This window comes from Microtus oregoni, unplaced genomic scaffold (genome assembly GCF_018167655.1).
Source record: "Microtus oregoni isolate MIOR12 unplaced genomic scaffold, Mior012 000070F_ref0000104, whole genome shotgun sequence".
Lineage (NCBI taxonomy): Eukaryota > Metazoa > Chordata > Mammalia > Rodentia > Cricetidae > Microtus > Microtus oregoni.
Window position 1 is genome coordinate 1988020 of NW_024543977.1, and position 25036 is coordinate 2013055.

Consider the following 25036-nt stretch of genomic DNA (forward strand, 5'->3'; position numbering starts at 1 on the left):
ACCTTAGGTCTCGGCCTCTACGCCTGGTGCTGTGTAACTCGTGCCACATGCCCACAGGCTATGTGAGTAGGCTTTAAGAGGGCTGTTACACTGTGTAACTTTAGAAGTGCTAAAACAGATGTATTCTGTAGGAATTAGGAGAAAGGCTTCAGTAAGTATTCAAAACGACGAAGGGAGTCAGTGAGCACTTTTATTCTCTTTGCAAAGTCTGATTTTATTGTTTTGTTTTTTTGTTTTTCTAGACAGGGTTTCTCTGTGTAGCCCTGGCTGTTCTGGAACTCACTTTGTAGACAAGGCTGGCCTCAACTGAGGAATTAAAGGTTTGCACTGCCACCACCTGGCTGAATTTTATTTTGTATATGCATCCATGTGAGTATATATCACGTGTACGGGTACCATGGAGGCCATCAGATGGATCCCCTGAAGCTGGAGTTCCAGGCAGTTGTGTGCCATGTGGTGCGGGCGAACTGGGAACCAACTCAGGTCCTCTGGGAAAGCAGGAAGCACTGTTAGCTGCTGAAGCCCCGCCACTCCAGCCCTGGAGCACTCTGTTCTCTCTGAGTAATCCAGTAAGACACTCTGTTTCATGAATATGCGTATACACAGAATTATAGAGACAACTACTCTGTATTTTAGTTAATGGATGCTTTTTAATAAATAGTTGATTCTCATTTTATCTCCCAGCACTTAAAAACTAAATATATTCCATGTTATCTTATTCTAACATCTCACAATGCAGAAAAAAAAATGTGATGCTGTCACTCTGGTAAGATCTCATTGACCTGTGAAATGTAGCTTCAGGTTGTAGAACACATACATACAAACCATTAGTCCTCAGTTACCAATGTAGGTGAGCTATTACATTCTATGTACAACAAGAACTATTCAGCAGGCTTGGCAGTAAGGATACAAACTTGAATGTGGGTATAATTTTGGCTGAAACTCTCCTCACAATGAAAATAACCGACTTATAAAAACTTGACACTATTCTTGACTCTTTTAAGCTGATTTGGATACTGCTACGTGACAGTTCAATTGTTCAACAGCTTAAAGTGTCTCTAGAGAGAAAAATGTAAGAAATTGACAAGTTACATTACAAAGCTACGGAGAGCCTATCATAAACTTGTAAGACCATGCCTTGGTGTCAAAGCAGGGCCTCTGCACACCTACGCACGGTCCCTCTTTACAGCGTGCTTCACACTGCTCAGATGCAGGGCTCATTACTAATGTTCAAAGCTTTCCTACCTCTTATTTTTTGTTTTGTTTAAAACCTCAGTGAACTACTAGAGTCCCTAGTGGTTACTTACAGGAAAATGGGTGGGGGGCTACCTACAGAAGCACGAGCGACTCAAAGGCAGCTGCATCATAAAAGGCCCACCCCCATGTGGGTGACAACATAGGAGCTCCTGCCCAGGAGTCTGTCCCTCCCTGCACCAGCCTCTATGACCTAGCAGCTGCTGACTACTGACGTAGCAGGGAAGGGCATGCCTGGATCAACAACTAGGTATAACTGGCCATTGAGTCTCTTGACCACAGATGGTAGAAACTGATTTAACGAAAACTAAGAAGAGATTATGAGAACCTGTAAGCCCACTTGGCCAGTGGAGGGGCAGAACCATATGTTCAAAGCCAGCCTGGGCTACCTACTGAGACCCTGTCTCCAAAAAAACATGAGATTTAAGTTCACTTCTAAAGGAAAATATCTAATGGAAATAATTTTAAGGAGGAGAAGCAATGGCTCTGACCAAAGCACAACTTAATATTTAGAGAGGGGTGCTGTGGCTCATTGGGGAAGCGCTTGCCTAGTACACATAAGGCACTGGGTCTGATCCCCAGCACTGAAAACAAACAAGTAAACAACACTTAAAATGCTTTGAAAGCAGTTTAAAATGTCTGTGCTTACGGAATATAAATCCCATTTTTTCTGAAAACATTTTTACATAGTCAACACTATGGAGCATCTCTGAGCTCACCTATAAATGGGATGGAAGCCAGGGAATCACCAGGCGGACTGGTGTTTGAAGCCTTCCTTTCCTCCATCCTTCTTATATGAACCTCTCTGCGAGCATCATTTGGCAGCCAGCAGGTGGTGTCTGACCCCGTTTCCTGGTCATTCACTGCCAAGATGTAAGACTGATGTCTTAAAGGCTGCGGCGTCTGGCGACCAGATGGAGGTTTTTCTCTTAGGATGACAGATTCTTTATTATCTAGCACACCTGGCTGCTGAATTTCAGCCTCCTGTAAGTTTAAATCTCCATTCCTTGGACTGGTAGATAATTCTAAATCTGAAGTTCCCAAGTTCTCACTGAGCTGAGGCCCTGTCTTAGCAGAAGTTCCGGGTAAACATGGGGACATCTCAGTCCCCAGCTGGTGCTCAAGGGTGTTTTCAGGTCTGAACCATGTCTGCTGATTCAGTGGACTATGCTGATGCAGATGATTGACGGGCCTTTGGTCTTTCGTGGACACCAGTGAGTGCTGGCTGAAGGATGGTTTGGAGACAGGTGCAGAAGGCGCTTTCAGAGAATTGCTTCGGACTTTCATAAGTGGGGACCTGTCTTGTGAAACACCCCGTGGCAGTGACATCCCACTCGTAGTTGGAAAAGTTCTGTTGGAATGTGGTGGTCTGAGGTCTGGTGGGATTTTTTTAAGCTGTGAAACAGGCCCCACTCCTCTACCACTCAGTCGCCTGTTATCGGAGTTAACAACAGGGGCCACAGTCAAATTTGAACCTCGGAAAGGTTTGTGAGCTTCTTGCTGCCTGGGTCGTTCACAAATACCTCGTCTATCGTCTTGCTCGGTGAATCCACTCCACTTATATGTCTGTTTTCGTTCCCCATTTGAGTCAGGCATCTGACTTTCAGAACTGACGCTGGCTGTGGCTTCACCCTGCCCCTCGATGTAATCCCATGAACGAGTTCTATGATTACTAAAGCTAACAGGTGGCGCGGTCAGCGCTCCTTGAGACGCGCTCCTTGGGCAATACTTCATCAGCACAGAATCTTCCAGTCTTTCCTGAGATACACTGCGCTGCCGGATCTGAACCGACTGGGGCACTCGATCATGAGAGGTGCTTCGACGTCGTACCTGCAAAGTAGTGCGGGTGGGTACCACCTGGTTATAGTCCGCTGCACTCTGAGATGCAGCCCTTAAGCTGTCCAACCTTTCTTGAATTGTCCGACAACCCATGTGCAACCTCCTATTATCAATGTATTCTTTATAAGTCTTATAATTTTTCCAGTCTATGTGCTGATGGGAGTTTGGGGAATAGTGATTGACAGACACAGAGGGAGAATCCACACTTTGAGGTCTACTACTTGAGACTCCTTCTAAATGTCCACTGTAATTTCCAGATTTAAGTAAAATTCCAGAAGGTTCCAGCGATCTGGAGCCTGTGGTCTGATGACTCAGGTGGGCAGTGGGAACTGATGACGGTGATGTGGTTCTTGATGCTGCTTTTGAAGAGGTCTGCTCACTTACACCATACCTTACTTCTTCAGTTCTGTGCGAAGGACCTGAATGGTTGTTTCTATTGGATAACAAGTCTACCACCTTCTCAGAAGGCACAATGACAGTCCTCACACTTTCACTGCAAACACACACTGCTGTGTTTGACTTTGCAACATCCGTTGGTGATGGAGGCACTTGTATTTCCATTCTATAAGCCCGGCCAGGTTGTGTCAGGACCGGTGTACTGGTCTGCTGTTTGTTCGGTAAGGAGTCTGGAGGAGATATTTCAACTGGCTGTGCCGTGGCTGAAGGAGTGGATGGCAACCAGGGATAGCAAACTGGTGGAGGTTCAGGTATGTTACGGGCATTGCCACTGTAAGCTTCATTGCCTTTCAGGTAGGCATCTTGAGAATATGCCTGTATGGAAATCAGAGAAAAGTATCACAAATAATTTTCATGTTTGTAGTTCACTATTTGACTAAGTAAGCCCTACCTTAACCCTGAATGATGCTTACTATTACATGCATACAAAGCACAGCACTGCATATCCTCAAGAATTATCCTTAAAGAAACTGAATAAACTGTAGAACATGCCACACATACAAACTGCAATCATTAATTGTTCCAAGAGGTTCATGAGACCTATAATATTGCTCCTAACCAATCAGAGATAATACGCCATTTCTAAAATCTCTCCATTTAAGCTTTAAGATTTTTGGGCAGTCAATAGGTTAAATGACTGTCTAATAAATCCCAGCAAAAGAAGATTCTAAATGTTTGCAAGGGAAGAAAGTCAAAATATTAAAAGTCTTACCCAAATACATTGTTGTTTAAGGTTAATACTATAACAAATTTAACATTTACTAAAATGGCTTGTCAATTAACTATAAAGAATTTTTAAAAAAATCACCTTGGAAAATTAAGTCCCTAAACAGCCATGCTAAATATTTTCATATTTAAAGTCACTGAATGTGCAGATTTGAGAAATTAGGTAGCATATATTAAGAACAAAAATATGAAAAAGATAATTCATCTTTCTGAATATAAACTTTTTATTATTTTAAGTTCAGCAAACATTACTCGATAAACTGGCCTTTCTCAAGGCACTTCAATTACTAAGAAGCATGCACGCAGCTCTGACTTTTATAATTTATAAATTTATCTAGCAATACTTTCAAAATTTTAAGAACTGAAATTTAATTAGAAAAGCTCCACACAAACAGAGCTCACGGATGCCCCACAGGGTTATGTGCAGCTGGGCAGTCAGGTGTGGCGACTGTCACCCAGATCAAATGAGTAACTCCTGCCTGGCAGCACACCCGCCCTCACACTACACAGCCTGCCAAGCTCACATGCAGCTACCACATCACGGCAAAGGATTAAGGAGAGGGTGAGATACTTAAGGAAAAATACAAATGCAGATAAATATGCTTTAATACTAGTTCTAGAGTACAAACAAAACATAACGGTGGAGGAAGGAAAACCACGTGTTACATAAACGCTTCTGCAAATGAGTATGAGTAAGCAAACTTACAATTGTAATAGATTGGCTTTTGACAAATCGCTATGGAACATAACTTTAAAAACAAGGAAATGGCTACTGTGCAACTCTTACCAGTGCTGTGACATCCTTTGTAAATTGTAGCTAGCAGAAAATGGGAAAACACAGTAGAAGTTGCTTACTGATATAAAGACAGAATCATGTTGTCATATTGATGCTGGAAACAGCAAGCTAAAAATACACCTATAATGATTTCCCCGGAAGGTACCAAGAGAGTAAAGGGCAGTGGAGCGTAAGAATAACTTCAGTATCCACTGAGCATCTTATTCTCAAGCTCTTATCTGGTTCTTATTGGATTTGTCGTTGACTCTTGGAAGCAGAATACATCTAGTGACACACAGACCTGACAGGCATTTTCTCCAATATTCACAGCTACCTGATAATGTGCAAGCTTCCCTTCAACACGATCAGCATTGCTGCCTCTCTCTTCCCCTGAGCACCTTCATCCCTGCTTCCAGACTAAGTGAATGCCTCTATTATGCATTTAAAATAGTGCACCCTCCTCCTTCCTGGTAGATCAGAGCATAACCACAGACTGTCAGCTGACTACAGACAACTTCACCATATGACGGGAGGAAACAACGCTTTGGTTTAAATAGATTATTCTTAAGATCTTTCAACACAATGTCTTTTATAGTGCTTTATTCATTTATTAAATAACTTTCAACTAGACATAAAAAGTCACTTCCAGAGTATAACTTGTAGTAGTAATAGGTATTACAGAACAGTCTTGAGTGCAGTTGAGAAATAGAAGCTAAATTTATAAACACACACACCATAATATTTTTATAGCATAAACACTGTAAATGTGAACATGAAGTATGCATCTTGGCTATGTACATAACAAGCCTAGTTTTTTCACATTGATTAAGTCCATGTCACTGCTTTTCTGTGACACATGTGCACATACCACACACACACACACACACAGCACATACACACACACCACACACACACACACAGCACACACACACCACACACACAGCACACACACCACACACACACACCACACACACACACCACACACACACCACACACACACGCACACACCACACACGCACACACCACACACACACAGCACACACACCACACACACAGCACACACACCACACACACACACCACACACACACCACACACACACACACACCACACACAGCACACACACCACACACACACACACCACACACACACACCACACACACACACACAGCACACACAGCACACACACCACACACACACCACACACACACACACCACACACACACACATACCACACACACACATACCACACACACACACACATACCACACACACACACACACACCACACACACACACCACACACACCACACACACAGCACACACAGCACACACACCACACACACACACACACCACACACAGCACACACACACACACACACACACACACACACACACACAATGACCTAAGAGAGCTTCATGGACTCTTGCAGTATTTCCTGCAGTGGGTTTGTGTCCTTACAGCCGGCAATGTCAGGGAAACTGGGAAGCTTTGGCAAACTTCTCCTGCACTAGATAAAACACACTGTACTTGAAGAGAACATACACATACTTACTCCCCATAAAAGCCCATTTTTACCCCCACAGGTTTTATACATGCTTGAAAAGGTCATTCTGCAATAATTCAAAGGTAACTCATTTAGCCAACTTTGAAGAGGAACGTTATCTATAAAATATTTTAAATGTTTATTTTCTTTAGATATAGCCAAAATTTCTACACAGAAATTCTGGACACTAAATTTGGGAACAAATGGTCTCACCAGTTAACCACCCATGGAGGAATTAACAAGTATTTTATTCCTAAGGTTGTTGTACTGGAGAATAACCCAGGGTTATATGTGGCAATCCAAAAAAGCATAAATATATAGCCCAAACTAGTCCCAAGGAATACTGGGGAAACAAGTTAGGGACAGAGAACTCACAACTACAAAATGCTTTTTCTCCCATGACATCTGAAGATTGCTCTGGGCTCCATAAAGAAAGACATATATTCATAAGAACAGGTCACTTGGATGGAATCAGAATATGCAATCTTTTAAGGCAAATGAACACTGAGTATGAAAATATAACTTTATGTTCTGGGAAGAGAATTAATAATTCCAACTTGCTCACAACCATAACGATGTGCTTCTTCTCATGTGCTTGGTTACACAGCATCAACTCTTTCAACAAGTAATCATGGTCCAACACACCAGTGCTTTAAGTACACATCAGGGAACCTTTAAATTATCAGTGGGCACCAATTAAATGGCACAGAATACCCCGTAAGCAAAACAAAGCAATTATGTCCTTATGTAATTATGTCTATTTGTATTCTTTTATGATAATATTAAATCATCCTGTATGAAAAAAACATTTACCTGAAATTATATTATTTCAGTATCATTAAGATTGCTTATGTAGCTACTCTTAACGTTGTTTTTCTTTTTAAACACAAATGGATACTTCAAAATTAAAAATGAATTTAAATTCAATGTAAGTACTATGTAAGGCCTCAAGGTCCCCTGTGAAATAGTTAAGCCCCAGGATCTATACCAAAATACAGTATATTTCTATATAAGGTTAAAAACCAATCAACCAACCAAACAACAAAAACAAAAAACCCTTTGATTCTTTTTGCATATTTATAGTAACTCCAATAATGATGCTTGTTTTGGTCTGAATGAAAATAGTCACCACAGAGCCATCAAGAGTCTGCCACAGACCCTGCCCTTGCTGCAGGAAGTATGTCACCGGGGGTGGGCTTTGCAGTTTCAAAAGCTCAAGTCAGGCCCAGTGTCCCTCTCTCTCACCTAGATACAGACGTCGAACTCTCAGCTACTTCTCCAGTACTGCCTGCATGCTGCCATGCTTTCTGCCATAATGGACTAAACCAACCTCTGAACAGTAAGGTAGTCCCAATTAAATAAATTAAATATTTTCCTTTATAGTGTTGCCATGGTCATGGTGTCTTCTTCACGGCAATAGAAACCCTAATTAAGGCAAAGCTTGTCCATAATCCCATAAAAACTATGCTTCAAAAAGTAGCCATAGTCTATTGTCCTTCACAGAACAATGCATATTATGCATCAATTTTATTTTATATAGACGCCCTTTTAATTTCTAAACAATTTAAAATCAGAGTTAAGACCAAATATAAAGGTGGAGATTTATCATTGAGGGTACATGTTTTTAAATTTATGATTGAAGTAATTTGTAAAATATTTTCAAGAGTAAATTTTAGATTTTGGTCTACCATAGTCTTTGTTCTGGGCCTAGACCTGTATGCCATGCCACCCTATGTTTACAATGCTTTGCACTATACTTTATTGTATTCTTGCTGCAAAGAATTATACAGCAGAATGACCTAGTTTTCTTCTACTGATTTTTCTTTGTATTTTTGTTTGTTTGTTTGTTTCAGACAAGGTTTCTCTGTGTAACAGCCCTGGCTGTCCTGGACTTACAGAGATCCACTTGCCTCTGGCTCCAAATGCTGGTATTAAAGGCGTGCACCACCACACCACTTCCTGATCTTATTAGGAAGCTATTTTGCCAGCTGCATGAAGTTGTTTGTCATCCTTCATCTATCACAGATTTCTGCACTCAATTACAAACTTAGAAATTTAGGACAATACTAGCCACACTGTTCCAGCAGTACCTGCTGCTGGCAAGGAAAAGTAACTAAAGGTCATGACAACTTAGCTTGAAAGGTGGTCTATCCTCAAGTCTTCCGCTTCCGGGTTTACCGAAATCACAGAGCACTCTGTGGCACTGAAGCCAACAGAGCATTAGAGAAAAGTCCTCCACCTCTAGTCTAGTTACCGGAAGCATCAGTCTCACTCACTAATGCTATTCTGTCACTACACTGTACCTACACGTTTCTGGTTGAGTCTCCCAGGCCCTAGTCCACATACTTAGGAAGAATATTCTGTGACCAATAGTGAGCCATTCCTAAAGAAAGCCAGTATGCCTTGAGGAGACTTGGGTTCATCTCCACGAATCAGCTAATTCATCTATAATATGTCAGCAAATAAGATGAGTCCCCAGGGTCTCCTTACTGATGCTTTTGCTTAACAAAAAACTGTTTAAAATCTCGTTAGGTTACATTCAAACTCCTGTCCCTCTGTAGTGATATTTCATTTGTGTTTTAATAAGTAAAGCTTGCCTGAAGATCAGAGTGTAAAACAGTCCCACTGGTCAGCCATGCAGACCAGGCAGTGGTGACACACACCTTTAATCCCAGTAGCCACACTGAAACCGAGTGGTAGTGGTGCACACCTTTAATCCCAGTCCTAGACAAGAATACAAGATGGGAGGAGACAGCTCTCAGACACAGTCTCATTCTGAGGACTCCTGGACGCAGGATTGCCATTTCTGACTAAGGCAGAGGCTTAAGAGCCAGTGGCTAGCTGTTTTACTTTTCTGACCTTTAGAGAGAACCCCAATATCTGTCTCTGGGTTTTTAATTAATCATGCTACATCCCTGTTTTATTGAATTTAGCTGTGAGTTAAAAACAAGTCACTGAGAAGAGATCATCACCACCTCCTGTATGCTAATGACTTGCCAAGTCCACTGAAAATATTATTTCAAGCGAAAGTTTTATTTTTGATATCCTTTAACCCTTCTTGCACTCAGGAAAGTGTTTTAGACTACACGCCCACTTCGTGCCCACACTGTTTCACTTACTCAAATGCATTTCCCACTAAGCTGCAGAGTCCATTCACAATGAACACTTACTTCTAAAGGGCTAACAATTATAAGAAAAGTTAGCACCTACTTTCTAAAAACTCTTATTTACACATCAAAAAACAAAAATTCTAATCCCTAAAGATGTGCGTACACACTCTGATGTTTGGCCTTGGCGTCAAAGGATACCCATAATGCAACTTGGCTTGACTGTTCAGGAATTTCATCCTAAATGGTAACATTAATAGTCTCTTGTGAAACTGGAGGCTGGGGGATTAGCTCAGAGGCAGAGAGCTTCCTTAGCAAGCCCAAGGCCCAAGATTCAGGCCTCTGCTTCAGGGGAGCTCACTGAAGAATATAAAACAGTCCCATGAACGACACTTAGTTCCAATAACGGACAACAGTCTCTCGTTCTCTTATAAAGAACACAGCCACACACTGCTGAGAGAGTCAATCAGGGGGTGGTTTTGATCTGCAAACTCTTTTGATGCAATCCCCTTCTTTTTAAAATTACCTTAATATTCATGTCTATGAACAATTTCTATTTGAAGAAAGCTTACCACTTGGAGGATATCTTCATCCTTTGGCATAACACTGAGCTCCAGTGTGGTGTCACTGAAATGGAGCACAACACTGTCAGGAGGCAGGAGGCTAACAAGAAACTCTAACTCAGAATGCTTGGTTTAGGAGCACTTTTAAACCATCACTTTCAAAACAAACCATATGAAAGAAGCTGTTTGCACAGAGGTAGGTGACATACAAAAGAGGGCACCCCACATAAGTTTCCATAGTTCATAAGCAACTGAGCTGTCTTTATGACATGCTGCTAACTCAGAAATAAACTGTTACATAATAAACAGTTTGAGGACAAAACTTGTAAAAATATCAGAATATGAGTCTTTAATTGCTTATTTGAGCCATAAGACAAATTATTGGTTTTTATTATCAACTTAAAATTTATTAACACAAAATAGCCAGGAACTCTTCTAGTGACTTTCTTGCTTTGATGCTTTTAGGTTCTGGGGATTGAACTATATCCCAGCCCCTCAAATTTAACATTTTAAGCAGATTTAAACTTCCTAATTTTGAAAATTCCATCTTGGCCTCAGACGTGGTGAACATAATTTCAGTTTTCAGCATCACCTCAACTATTTGTTTTATCACTAGGATTTAATCTCAGAACCTTAGGTACAGCCTAAAGCGTTTTCATGCTGGCACTGCAGGTTTCTGTTGGGGACGGCTCCCTGGGTTTGCACAGGGCAGTGGGAGACCATTTGCCAGAGCCTGGTTTGATCTGCAGCACAGGAAAGAAAAGGGGAGGAAAGAGAACTCAAGAGGAGCTGAAATGAGCCCTGTGACATGGCCTGCATTCATATTTAGGATCGTGGGGCTGTCTTAACCTATTATCACAGCTTCCCTTTGATACCCTCAAAGACTAATAAATAATCCCAACGGAAAATGGAAAAAAGTTCAAAATTCAGTACTTTGTCCGTATCTGTTTAGGTTGATAATTTCAGGAGGTTGGTAAACCAATGAGCCACGGGTGCAAACACAACTAACAGCCCCTGCATTCCCGCATTTCAGGATGTCAAAAACACACATAATGTACAGAGACGTCCCCGGCAGTGACAGTCACTGTAGCCCCGGAGCTTTCAGCTGCTCTGCCCTTGCTATGCAACTTTCTGACATAAACTAACATCATAAAAGGCTTTTCTCTCAGCATCAAATTGCTTGTGGCAGAAATTTTAAGACTACTATTCTCGTGTTACTCTGAAAGATCTGTACCAATAATAGAGGAATTATGTGGATTTGGGGAAAACAGAAATTAGGTTATATACTGGCATGCTGGTGTAGGTGTGATGATCTTGGTTACTGGAAAGGAAGAATGTGTACATCTCTCCTGCTGCTTCTGCAGAAGCTTTGCCTCCAATACCTAGAGTTAAAGACTTGGCTTCTCTAGGAATTTCATTAAATATTAAAACATCAAATAGAATACTCTGAGATCAATTAATCATGATCATATCATTTCATTGTAAAAACAACGCAATGCATTAGGACATTAGTATAAATAATTTAAACTATGGCACAAACTGCTGTCGACATAGCTAGAACCCCGGATAAAAATCTTAGGGTGGCGGAGAGATAGCACTAAGAGCCTGCTGAGCTCCAGGAATGAGACTCTGTCTCAACAGAGTGGACAGTGTTCCTGAGGAAGAAGATGCTTCAAGTTGTCTTTGACTGAGACATACCCACACAATCTTACCTTTTAGAAAATAAAGAATTTCAATTGAGTTTTAAATAGGTGAAGAAAGCAAAGAGGAAGCATTCAATAATCCAAAAGTTATGAATCTGAACTGGGGAAGAACCTCTTAGAAAAGAGATAGGATTGGAAGTCAGAGCTAGAGTCATGGTGCGCTTGATAGAAACTCAATATCATGACCTCTTTGACTTCAGATTTTTTTTTAAAGTTATTTAAAATTTTTAAGTGTGAGAGAGAAAGAAAGAAGACTAAATTGTTTTTGTGGTCTTATAGATACTTATTCTATAAATATGTATTTACCTTTAAGACTCAAAATTCTATCCTTCTGTAGATTACAGGCAAGTGAATTTAAAAAGAATAGCTTGCTGAGATTGTTAAAATAAATGAAGGAATACAAGCTAATGATTTTATTCAATAAGACTGTCAGGTAAAATACATTAAAAATATGCATCTCACTAAGATTTTTTTTTAGAAAACCAAGTGTCCATTTATTTCCAGATTTATTTTAAGCAAATTACATATTTGTCCTTTCAAATCAAAGTGGAAAACTCATATTATCTATACTATGTGCTCTCCAACCCCAAAGGATTTTACATTGTAAACATTACAAATTGGCAAGCCCACTAAGCAATGAGTGGGCTAAGGCTTGGAAACACCAGCCACATTATCCACTGAAGAAGAAAGCTCCATGTCACCCCAGTCCCTTAGAGGAGCACAGCATTGTATGAAACCTACTTGCTCTATAGGATTTTAACGAAAATTAATCAGTTTTCAAGAATCCTACCTGTTCTGAATGAGAGCAATTACTTGGGAATAGGTCTTTCCTATGACACTTTCTCCGTTGACTTTTATAATCCGGTCACCTTCAAAGAATAATTACAAAGAATAATTAAATAGAAAGAAAAAAATAAACAAACTAACACATTAGGAACTCCGGAAAGAATTCGCTTTGGGTAACTGTAAAGTAGCTCCCGAGACTGCTCCTTCTCTTTGTTGTTCTAGTGGTGCTGGGGTCAAACTGCTTGCTACCTGAACTACACCCTATATCCAATGTGCCCTTATTTTTAAAACATACTTGCATACTTTTAAGTACCTGTTACAAAAATAAATCCACCCGTTGATGCCTCCAACTTCTCATGAAGTACGACAATGGTCCAAGTAAGAATTCTGATACTGATGAACTTAAACTGCAATGGCCCAGGTGCTGCTCCTGTCCTCAGGTACTCCTCCCCTTCCCATCATACTTCAGATGATGCTAACGGTTCAACAGGATCATCTGATTTTATCTCCTCACTTCTTACGGTGTTCCTCCAAACTATATATCTGGATAACTGATAAATGTGCTAGGAAACTTAAAGACGAATATATGCGTTTTTTGTACTTTGAATCTATTAATTTACTCTTCATTTTAATGGAGAAAAATATTGGATTACTCAAAAAAACAGGAATAAAAGGGCAAAAAAAGGAAAAAAGGACAGAAAAACGGGAAATAGAAATAAAGTAATTTTTTGTGTGCTTATCACATTATCTCCTACTTACTGTCTCAAAACTGTGACACCTGGAATATGACAGGTGATACACTAATGAAACTCTGCATGTGTAGATACTAATATGCATATTATACATATTAATGATATTAAAATAAGAGTTACTTTAAATATGATAAGGATAATTATAATGCAGCCTCATAAATCTCAGCAGTGGTACTCACTACTTATTCGTAGCTGAAAATATACTTTATTCAAAGGGAACTAAAAGAAGCATGTAGAGGCTGTCAATTTCGATTTTGAATTGCTTTATGCATTAAAAACAACAAAAATATTCTAAAGTATTTGCTAAGCTTTGATTTTGAGTTAATTTTATTAATGTCACAAATTAAATTAGAAAAATATAGTATCAAGCAGCTATTAAATCTCCCTCAGTAGACCACTCCCACTGATACTTGGAAATGAAGGAACTCAGGGAAGCTCAGTCATTCTGTAGGTTTCCTGCCTGATCAGGCACTTCCAGACTTAGAGATCCTTTTGTCAAACTTCAACTATAGATTGTAAAGAGACTGCAAGTCTGTGTCTTAACTAAAAGTGCCCAGATTTTTATCAAGTTTCATCGTTCTGTCCGTTCAGCTACATCCACTGAGTTTCAAGAAAAATAGAACTCAATCTCAGCAACAACAACAACAAAAAACATGTGTGTATGTGTGTGTGGGTGGGGGGGGGGAGAGAGAGAGAGAGAGAGAGAGAGAGAGATACATACATAGAAGACTAGAAAAGGGAAAGAAACCTCCAGGAAAAGATGTGTAAGGAAAGGTGAAATGAATGTACGAGACACTGATGACTAGCACCTGTGCATAATCCAGCCTCAGAGGCAGGCCCGCCTTCCTTCACTTGTTTAACAAATATGGTATCCATCGGCTCCAATCGGTTTCTCTGCTTTCCTATGAAAGAAAAAAAATCCCAAATCAAGGTTTTACTTCACAGTATTTTAATAAAACTCCCAAACATAAAATGAGAGCTAATTAAAACAGGGGTAGAGATTTTTCAGAGTATTAAACACAACCTGAATCTGGATGCTAACGCGAGACTGTAGGGCTTTTCCTTAAGTGAGCATTTATTTGCTTCTGCCATAGAACAATTGATGGTTTCCATTTGCTGAGCATATTCTGTATATTTATGACTAAATTATATGCTATGATATCCTACAGTACAGCTCCTAATTCCCATAGTTAATAAATATAATGACCACTAGAGCACAAAGAGGACCACGTCTTGAAGGGGTAAAAGATCTTCAAAGGTCACAGAGCTAACAAATGCCAAAGCTTGTTACACAGCAACACCCAGACTACTGCTTTCTAAAACTAAATTGTGCTAACAGTGAAGACAGTCCTTTCTTCTAAGAGCTGATGGGAAAAATCAGACATAAATAAATGACAAGATAGTGTAACACTTGGTTAAAGATAGGTACGAAATGTAGTGGTGACAATAAGCACATGATCAATATGAATACAGTCAGTGTAGTGGTTTGAAAGAAAATGCCCCCCAAAGGGACAGGCACTACTAGAGGTGTGGCCTTGTTTGATGTAGGTACAGCCTACTTAGAGGAAGTGTGGCACTTTGGGGGCAGGCGTTGAGGTCTCTTTTGCTGAAGTTTTGTTCAGTGTGACAGTTGACTTCCAATTGCCAGCAAGATGTGGGACTCTCAGCCTCAGCATCATGTCTGCCTGCACACTGCCATGCTCCCTGACATGATGATGATGAACTGAACCTCTGAAACTGTAAGCTGCCAATTTGCTTATAACAGTTGCTATGGCCATGGTGTCTCTTCACAGCAATAAAAGGCCTAATTAAGAGAGTCAGTATTCTCAAAGAAGATTTTATTTTTAATTATAAGTATGCATGTGTATTTGTGTGAGAATGTATAGATGAGTTTAGGTTTCTGCAGAAACCAGAAGAGGGCATTATAACCTCTAGAGTTGGAGTTATAGGCAGTTCAACCTGGGTACCAGGAACTGTTTTTCTGCAAGGGTAGTATAAGCTCTTAAACAACTTAGCCACGTATTAGCCGGGCGATGGTGGCGCACGCCTTTAATCCCAGCACTCGGGAGGCAGAGGCAGGCGGATCTCTGTGAGTTCGAGACCAGCCTGGTCTATAGAGCTAGTTCCAGGACAGGCTCCAAAGCCACAGAGAAACCCTGTCTCGAAAAACCAAAAAAAAAAAAAAAAAGTCAATATTTCACAAGTTTTGGTCCACAGCCCCTCCTATAAATAGATATCCCAGCATTTATGGAATAAAAATTGCATAGGGTCCAAACGGAATTTCATTTTGTTTACAAGTTTCCAATGTGACCCTAACACTACAATGTGAGAAGAACGTTTCCAAGAAATAGATGTCAAGGAAAGAGTCAAAGAAGAGAGAACAGGCCAGCTGACTGATAAACACCATGATGAGCCCACAGTTTTCAAGGTTAAGACCTTTGTGGCCTGCACCACCGGGGGCTGAGTTAAAAATGCCCGGTTGTGGTGGTGGCTCATGCCTTTAATACCAGCACTCGGGAGGCAGAGGCAGGTGAATCCCTGTGAGTTCGAGGCCAGCCTTGTCTACAAGAGCTATTTCCAGAGCAGCTAGGACTGTTACACAGGGAAATCCTGTCTCGAAAAAAAAAAAAGAAAAAAAAAAAAGAAATGATGGTCTGTAGACCGGCTCCAGATAGCTGAGGTTAGCGAGAACCACTGAAGTAGAAGACACAGACCTTTAAAGAAGAATGTAACTGAGTAACAAGACATATGCATGTATATGGTAATCTAATGCTACTTACTAAGTAGCAGCACTGGGGAGAAGAGGATGCCACATAGGAGAATGCTTCATTATAGCCACATGAAACTGTCTTCATGTCTGCACAGAGGAGGCTCGAAAGACATCTCTCAGTAACAGACCATCAATCGGTCACTCCTGTTCATACCTAGCTCTGTAATCAGAAAGACGCCCTCTAAAGCAGTAACTCAACCACCTAAGCCATCCTACTGTAGTAGCAACTGCTTATGTTTCAGAAGTCAGTAGGCATGGCTGGGAACATTCAGGGTGGTACAGTCACAGACCCCTTTGCCACTTGAAAATGTCTGTTCTTAATTTGTATTCACTGAAAGTATCACTACAAAATCTGTATATCTGTTTCTTTATTTGCTGTATGTATGGCTAATAAAGCTAATGGTGGGAAATGTATGATTCTTCCTGACATCCACATCACCTAGAGAATGGTTGGTACGGAGCTGGCATCTAATAAGCACTTACAAAGTTGATGAATAAACACATTAGTCTAACTCTCACAGGCTTTGGAGCTAGGCACCGTGATCCAGAGACTGTGACTGAGCAGGAATGAGAAACGAAGCATTCGGCAGAGGCAGAGTGACATGGCATCTCAGTAACTGACATTAATCCAGGGGTCCAGCTTTATTTAGACAAGCCCACTTACAGTTACAGTCATGAGCCTAACGTTTTGTCAAACAGTGGCTATACCAAACAGCACCAGGTGTGTAAAGGCCATGCTATCTATCTGCATTTCTAGCTGTTTTTTCTTTGTAGTGCTGGGATGGAACCTAGGGCTTGCACTTTAGGTGAGCGCTCTGCCAATGAGTTACATTCCCATCTAGATATATGCAAACAGATACTACAACACTAACTCAGTGACAAAAATCACCTAGGGACATCTTCCCATAATGTACTGCCATTTTAGGTGATGCACAGATGCAATTTCTATGAAGAAAAAATGTATTTCAATTTAAGTCATTCAAAATGCAAACACTGAATTCTAATCCAGAAAGAAGCTAGTCTGGCTAGATCCCTTTGTGACCAACCCAACATTACAACAGCTAGCATTAAAAGAAAACCACTTGTCTTTTTGGCTAAAGATCTAAGGATTTAATGTTTTATCAAGACATTGCTTTCACAGGAAGGTTTGTAAAATAAAAGACATTTGTTTTCTATTGATGTCTCTCATCTGTCTCATTTAAAAATATAAAACATAGAGGCTATAGAGATGGCTCAGCAGTTAAGAGCCCCAGCTGCTCTCACAGAGGACCCAAGTTTGATTCCCAGTATCCATATGGCAGCTCATAACCATCTGTAAGTCCAGTTCCAGGAGATATGATACTTTCTTCTGGCCTCCTTGGGCACCAGGCACACATGTGGTACACAGACATACATGCAGGCAAACACCCATACACATAAAATATTAAAATAAAAATAAGAGCTTGCTACAAATATTTATTAAATACAAATGGTTATTAATACATTCTACAAAATAATAAAAAGTTAGTTGGATAGCAATGTGGTAACAGCTAAAAATTCTGGTAGCGAAGTTTACTAACACAGAGGAGAGCTGACCAAAATAATTTGGGCCAAATGTTTACAAAAGAAATACTACTTTTGCAATGGCTTCTTTTGTGAAGCCAAATCAATTTGTTATTGATAAGCCTATCATCACACTATGCCTATGGAGGTAGAATCGATTAAAAAAGAGGTCAATAATATCAATAAGCCATAACATATGCTGAGAATGAACTCTCTTCTAAATTCTACCAGGGTTTAATCTAATCCTTCTTATAAAAAATGAAAACTGTTCTTCATATATCCCTTAAATATAAGCAAGCCTCAGTAGGAATTTATATGTCTTCGATTTCTATAGTCAGATTTTATATTTTGAGTTAAGACATTTGGCTCATTAATTTTAACAGTACACACACACACACACACACACACACACACGGGGCAGGGGAGATGAAATTCTGTTTCAACTTGAGCTCATATGCAGTACATCCCTATAATTTAAACATTCAGAAGGTGGAGGTATTAGGATCACGAGTTTGAGGCCAGCCAAGGTAGAGAGCAAGCCTTGTCTTAGATGAATGGACAAACGACCTAACGGATGAATGAATGAATGAATGAATGAATGAACGGTAAAGAGACTGCTCAGTAGGTAGAGTGCTTCTTGCTGAGTTTGGATCTCCAGCACCCACATAAAAAGCAAGCATGGCAGCGCACCGTTATAACCAGCCCTACACGAGCTGATCTCGGGGACACACTGGCCGGCCGGCCAGCAGTTACCATGAGCTCCAGGTTCAGTGCAGTATGACTCAAAATACAGAGTAGAAAGTGATAGAAGATGACACCCAAAATTATTTGCATTTCTGCATAAGTATGTATACCCACATCCACACATGTACAAACATGTATATGCCACACATACACCAAGCAAACAAAAATAGGATAATAAGTAAATAAGATGTGTGTCATTCAATCTCATCAGTCATTAGGTTTTGCAGATCACTTTCTGGACATATAAAATGAAAAGCCCAATCCTGAGTTTTAATAATCCAACAGGGAGACTTATTGCTGTTTCCAGACAGCTGCCTTGGTGATTCTTAGAAAGTCACTTCCACTTTCCTTCCTTTACTTCTTTCTCCATTTCTTGACTTTTTGAAGACACAGAACATGTTTAAAAGGTCAAGTATCTTACTCTGGTGTCTTTTTATTGACCTTCTCTAAGTATTTATATTAGCATATTTGTGTAACTAACTAAATCTTTATCTTTGCAGAAAATAAGCAAATGAAAGGGTCTTACATGGGTGCAAAAGGCTAAATGAAGTGACCACACTTGATTAAGAAGGCATAGAAAGCACACATGAACTGACTGAAGGCTCGGGACAACATTTAAAATCAGAGAGCACATAAACTTTACAATAATGTGATCAGCTGTGCTTAAGTAAAAAGAATTAGTAACATACAGGTAGGGGGAACCATCCAATTCTGAATGTCCAGGGAAGTCGTATTCTGTGCCCAGGATAATGGAGTACTTCAGAAAAACTCAGGCCCTATACCAAGACATATGGCTTAAAACCCCACCTTTACCATTTACTTTCCAATCCAGCTACCAAAATTTGTATTTGATATAAGTTCTCACTAATTATTAGTTATTGATATGAGCGTCAAATTTAACTGAGCGCTCTTTTTTTTTACCTGGCAAGTATTTTTTTACATGACTTGCTTACATGTGCCAGTTTGCTCATCTGCAATGCAGTAACAACAGTAGTTACGCCTACCTGACAAAGTTGCTGTGAGCATTAACATTAAGATATTAAATATATATGACTACGCTCATTTTATTCTAAACCAGGTTCACAGACAAGGTTTACACACAGATGGAGACAAGCCCTGTGAGAAGACATCAACCTTGTATCCCTGCAGGTAATCAGAAAACACTGGCTGAGAAATTATCCATTAAACTCAACAGTCATATTAGAAGGAAGCTGAAGAGCACAGTCCAAAGAAAACAGAAACGAAAGGGAAGAGGACATAAAGGTACAAGCACAAAATGTTCCAATATCCCTGCTGTGAACTAGATTCCCAACTACAAAAAGATTGGTGGCTCAGACTGAATTATGACATCTCTAAAGTCAAGAGAGATGATTTAAATCTATAACAAACTTCTTTAGAGAATGCTCAAATTGGAATCACCTTGCAGCATTTATCTTACCTGAAAATTTTTAGTATGAAGGTTCACAGAGTAGACAGATCGTAAAGAAACAATCTTTGACCTATGCCAGTGTGGTAGTTTGAAAGAAAATGGCAAAGGGAGTGTCACTATTAGGAGGTGTGGTCTTGAAGTAGGTGTGGCTTTGTTGGAAGAAGTGTGTCACTCTGGGGGTGAGCTTTGAGGTCTCTTTTGCTCAAGTTTCACTTTATCATACACGAGTCCACTTTCTATTGCCTTCTGATAAGATGAAGCCAGCACCATGCCTGCCTGCATGGCCTCATGCACCCTTGCCATGATGATAATGAACTGAACCTCTGAAACAGTAAGCAAGCTATACCAATTAAATGTTTTCCTTGTAAGACTTGCTGTGATCATGGGGTTTCTTCACAGCAATAGAAACCCAAACTAAGATGGCTAGTCACAAAAACAACCCTGAAAGATTCATAAAGAGATCATGACAACCATGGAATCCTACAGTTCTAGAACAAAGTAACGTACCTATGATTGACTGAAAAAACAGTTTTGTCATGTGTACACAAATATGTATACACATATATTCACATTGCCCAGAAATACAGCAAATAAAAGCTGATAAATAAATGAGATTATATTAAACTAAAATGATTCTGCATAGAAATAGGAAATAATCATCACAGTCAGAAGATATCACATAGAATAAGATACTGCAAATTACACCTCTGAAAAGTCAATAACCAAAATATTAAGAAACTACAAAAACTCAATAGCAAAAAAAAAAATCAACCAGATAAAAAAATGGGCAACACACATAAGCAGACACTTCTAAGCAGACATATTATTAGGTGGTCAACACAGAGTAAAAGCAAGCGTTCCACATCACTAAGTAGCAAAAAAATACAAGCCAAAACCACAGTGCACTAGAAGACAAAAGTAACAAGTGCTGGCAAGGACCAGAAAAAGGGAAGCCCTGTCCACTGGTGGCAACTTAAAGTGGTGCAGATGTCTTAGAGTTTCTACTGCTGTGATAAAACACCATGGCCAAAGGCAACTTGGGACTGGAAAAGGTTTATTTCTCTTACAGGTCTCTTCCTCTCACTGAGGAAAGGCAAGGCAAGGCAAGAACTGGAGCCGGGGCCAAGGAGAAGCACCACGTAACAGGCTTGGTCACTATGGCTTCAATGGCTGTTTTCATACACAACTCAGGACCGACCACCCGCCCTAAACTGTCACGATCCACAGTGGGCTGTGTCTTCCATCAATCATTACTAAAGAAAATGCAGGCAGAACTGACAGTATGGAGGCATTTTCTCAATGAACAGTCCTCTTGCAACAGAGACTGATTGATTGATCAATAGTGGAATGCATACCTTGGCAGGGATTGATTGACTGATCTAAAGAGGGGAGTGGAAAACTAGGGGAGGTGTTAATTACCAAAGGAGGGTGGGAGATAAATACAGAAGGAGGGAAGAGGGTAAAATTAATGGTAAGGATGTCAGAAAAAAATATCATAAAGGAGAAATCATACTATTAATCTATCAACCTAAAAATATAATACACCTAAGTTTGAATATACATAAGCATACACTGTTTAAATGAAATTATCCCATCTGGGCTAATAAGGCTCCCCTCAAGAGCCCCAGACTATTTAGCAAAAGCCGTAACACCAAGCATGGGAAGTCCTCTTATTGGTCAAGGTTGTCAAAGAGAGTCCCAGAACATTGTAGGATACTGCTGTAGTCCCTGGTTGCTTCCAAGAAGTGGAAGTTAAGTCACTATTGCTAAGTCATCATGCACTGAATTTGAATATATAGCTGAGCAGATCCGCAATTAACTCATGAAGTTTGAATATATGGCTGAACTGATTCACTATTAACTCATGAAACTGAATATAAAGTTGAGTAAATCCACTATTAACTCATGGAGTTGAATATATGGGCAGATCATTTTCCACCCAGAGGATCCGAGTTGGATCTGACCTGAATGTCTCCTCCCTGAGAACTAGCTCTTATGATACCAAAACGCGTCAGGGAGGAAGCAACCAATAGTTTTACCCAGCTATGTATGATGCCTATAAACCACAACAATCAGCATGGCATGATAACCCCAAGTGTGCAATAGTGGCATGCATACCTATGCAGTAACCAACAGCAATCTAATTGCTCAACAAGAGAAAAGTAATGCCTGGTCTTGGAAATCTAGCCAGTTACCTGGGGCTAGTGAAGTCATAGATCTTGGAGAACCTGTAATTGCTTCTTTCCTAAGTCGGCATAACCCCTAACCACCTATTAGATATTTATCCTCATACCCACAGATAAGTGCAGTCCTCTCCCTTCATCAAGGGAACTTCTCTTTGCAACAGATGGAGATCATTATATAAAATGAACAATGCAGAGCTGTGAAGCTCAGTTCCAGAGGTACATATGAAAGAGTTACTCCTACATCTAAAGCTCAAGGGATCATTGCCAAAGAGGGGCAGAAAGATTGTAAAAGCCAGAGAACAGGATGTTTGCTGTAAAATTGTCTCCTAGAAATGTCAGAGAAGCTATACCCATTAAGTCACATTGGCAGAAAAGCCCAAACATGAGTTAAACAAAGACAATGCCAATAAACATGCTGACACCGAGGGGAAACTAATGTGTCCTTAATCATAGACAAAGACTCATAGGCCACTAAGGAATGCTCAAAATGGGAGAACCAGCTTCCCACAGCAAAGAGTGCCTCGGCTGGTTAATCAATACCAAGTGGTCAGTCTCGGAAACATACACGAGTAATGTAGTACGGACTGAGCAGGTTCTATTTAGGAAGAAATACACACACACAATCGAAAATAGTAAAAACTACGAAAGAAAAGAACCCATGAATTTTAGAGTAGGGAGGTGGGTATATTGGAGAAGCTGGAGGGGGGAAAGAGAAAGAAAAAAGTGCTGCAATTATAGTATAATCTCAAAAAAATTTAAAAAATAAAAATATTTGTAAGGTTTAACCTATAAAATATATCTAAATTCCTTTTATGTACTCATTTTTCTTCACATGGCTTTTAACTATCAAAAACATTTAACACTGAGATTTGGAGAAGAGCTCAGTGGCAGTTCTCTCAAGGGAGCCGTGGAGCCTGTGGCATTGTCCAAGTCCACTGAAATATGAATTTCTTTACTAGGTTGTTTTTCAAAACTAAGATCAATACAAATAATAAATAACCATTATACACATAAATGCAAATTAACTGGGACCAATAAATTGCAGTAGGCTATTAGTCAATGAGTAAAAATCACATTGACAAAAAAACCAAAGAGACCCTCTTCCCAAATGGCCAATGGCTCTATTCTAGCATATGCCAAGTTCACATAAAACTAACCAACACAACAACCATTATGGAAAACAGTATAAAGTACCGTCAAATAAATAAATGGGAAAAAAATCCGTAAGACCCAGCAATCCCATTGCCGGTCATACAGCCCATGCTTCACGCACTACCACCGGCACTAGCTCTTGTCACCAGGCTGATCCTGAACTCACAGCAACCCTTCTGTCTCAACTCTAAAGGCTGTGATTACAGGCACGAGTCACCACATCCAGTTATAAAAGTCATCTTAATATCCTAAAATAAACACACTACTTCATGTTAAAAAATGCATGTATCATATAATCAAACACTAAAATGCTACAGCTGATTTGTTATCCTCCTTTTCTTCTTTTGTGGTAAGGGCAAAAGCAAATGGGAAAAAGTAACTTATTAAATCAACGTGTTCTCCAAATTCTATTTGGCATGCTCATTTTCAGAATGCTAGTTAGTACATTCAAGTTTTATCTCCCAATCTGCAGTTTCAGAAAACCTGACCTCAAGTTCTAATAATGTCGGAATGGAACCGGGATGAGATCTGTCATGTTTCAATCACACTTGCATATACTTCATCAAATACATACTTCCTTTATACAACCTGACCTTTAATAATGGAGTTAAAAAAATCTTTTAAAACCTTAATAAGAAGACTATATTTGAACTTACTTATGTTAAAACTCTTTCAAATCAGATACATTCAGATCTTTAAGACTTTTTGCCATGGTAATGTATGTCATATACTCAGAACCAGGCAGCTAATATCACGAACCCCAGGAGCCTATCTAAAGAGCTATGAATATCCTGTTCCATGTAAGCACACTCATATACTTATGAAACATTTCAAATTATACCCCAGATGTTGATTCATTCATAAATACTGTAAATACTTCGGCAAGGATAGCTGAAAGATAAGTTTAGTGTTAACGTACAGGCAAATCGGCGAACTACTCCAGTGAGTCTCCACAGTATGGACGGAGTACTCTGCACGGTTTCTCACATACACTGAGCACAAACCAAGTTTTATCTTCTTAAACAGCTACTTAACATGAATGACTGACACAGCCCCCAAAACCATGAGACAAACACAAAAAGGTCTCACATGTGAAAATCACAAGACAACTCTATGTTAAGTTTATAAACAAGTTACCCATCCTGTGAATCTGCTTAGCTACATATTCAATTTCACAGGGTAATAGTAGATCTACTCAGTTATAAATTCAAATTCAATGAGTTAGTAGTGGATCTGCTCAGCTATAGATTCAAATTTCATGGGTTAGTAGTAATATGCTAAGTTATAGATTCAAAATCGATTGAGTTAATAGTAGATCTGCTTAGCTATATATTCAAGTTCTGTGAGCGTGCAGTGGTCCTGTTCAGCTATATGTTAAAATACAGTGAGTTTATTGCCAATTTACTCAGCTATATTTTCAAATTCTCTGAGTTTATAGAAGAGAAAACAAGTCACTTGAATATCTCAAGTGCACAGAATGGTACCTGGCATGTAAGATGCTCCATAAATACCCTCCGACACAAATGTCACACTGGAAGATGCCTACAGTAAAAGAGCTTTTGTCTCCTGTCCTGGTCAGTTCAGAGCCAGGGCAGGCAATGAGAGTAGTGTAAGCATAACACCACTAGGTGTCAGGCATGAGTTGAAAAATGTTAGTGTTCTAGCTAGGCAGAAACACAAGGAGCATGTTAACACCCAACAAAAATTT

General features: G+C 39.8%; 1 protein-coding gene across 9 annotated transcripts in view; it reads right to left on the minus strand.

Moving 5' to 3' along the window:
- Positions 1-25036, minus strand: part of Arhgap21 (Rho GTPase activating protein 21) — a 123779-nt gene that overhangs the window by 28493 nt on the left and 70250 nt on the right. For 7 of the 9 annotated variants that reach the window (XM_041641596.1, XM_041641600.1, XM_041641595.1 and 4 more), the window contains exons 5-9: positions 14315-14407; positions 12758-12836; positions 10274-10328; positions 5063-5092; positions 1974-3864 (exon numbers count right to left, since the gene is read on the minus strand). In XM_041641596.1, the coding sequence (XP_041497530.1) occupies positions 1974-3864; positions 5063-5092; positions 10274-10328; positions 12758-12836; positions 14315-14407 (2148 nt within the window). The remainder of the gene's footprint in view (positions 1-1973; positions 3865-5062; positions 5093-10273; positions 10329-12757; positions 12837-14314; positions 14408-25036) is intronic. The other 2 variants (XM_041641601.1, XM_041641604.1) reach the window with 1 other exon arrangement.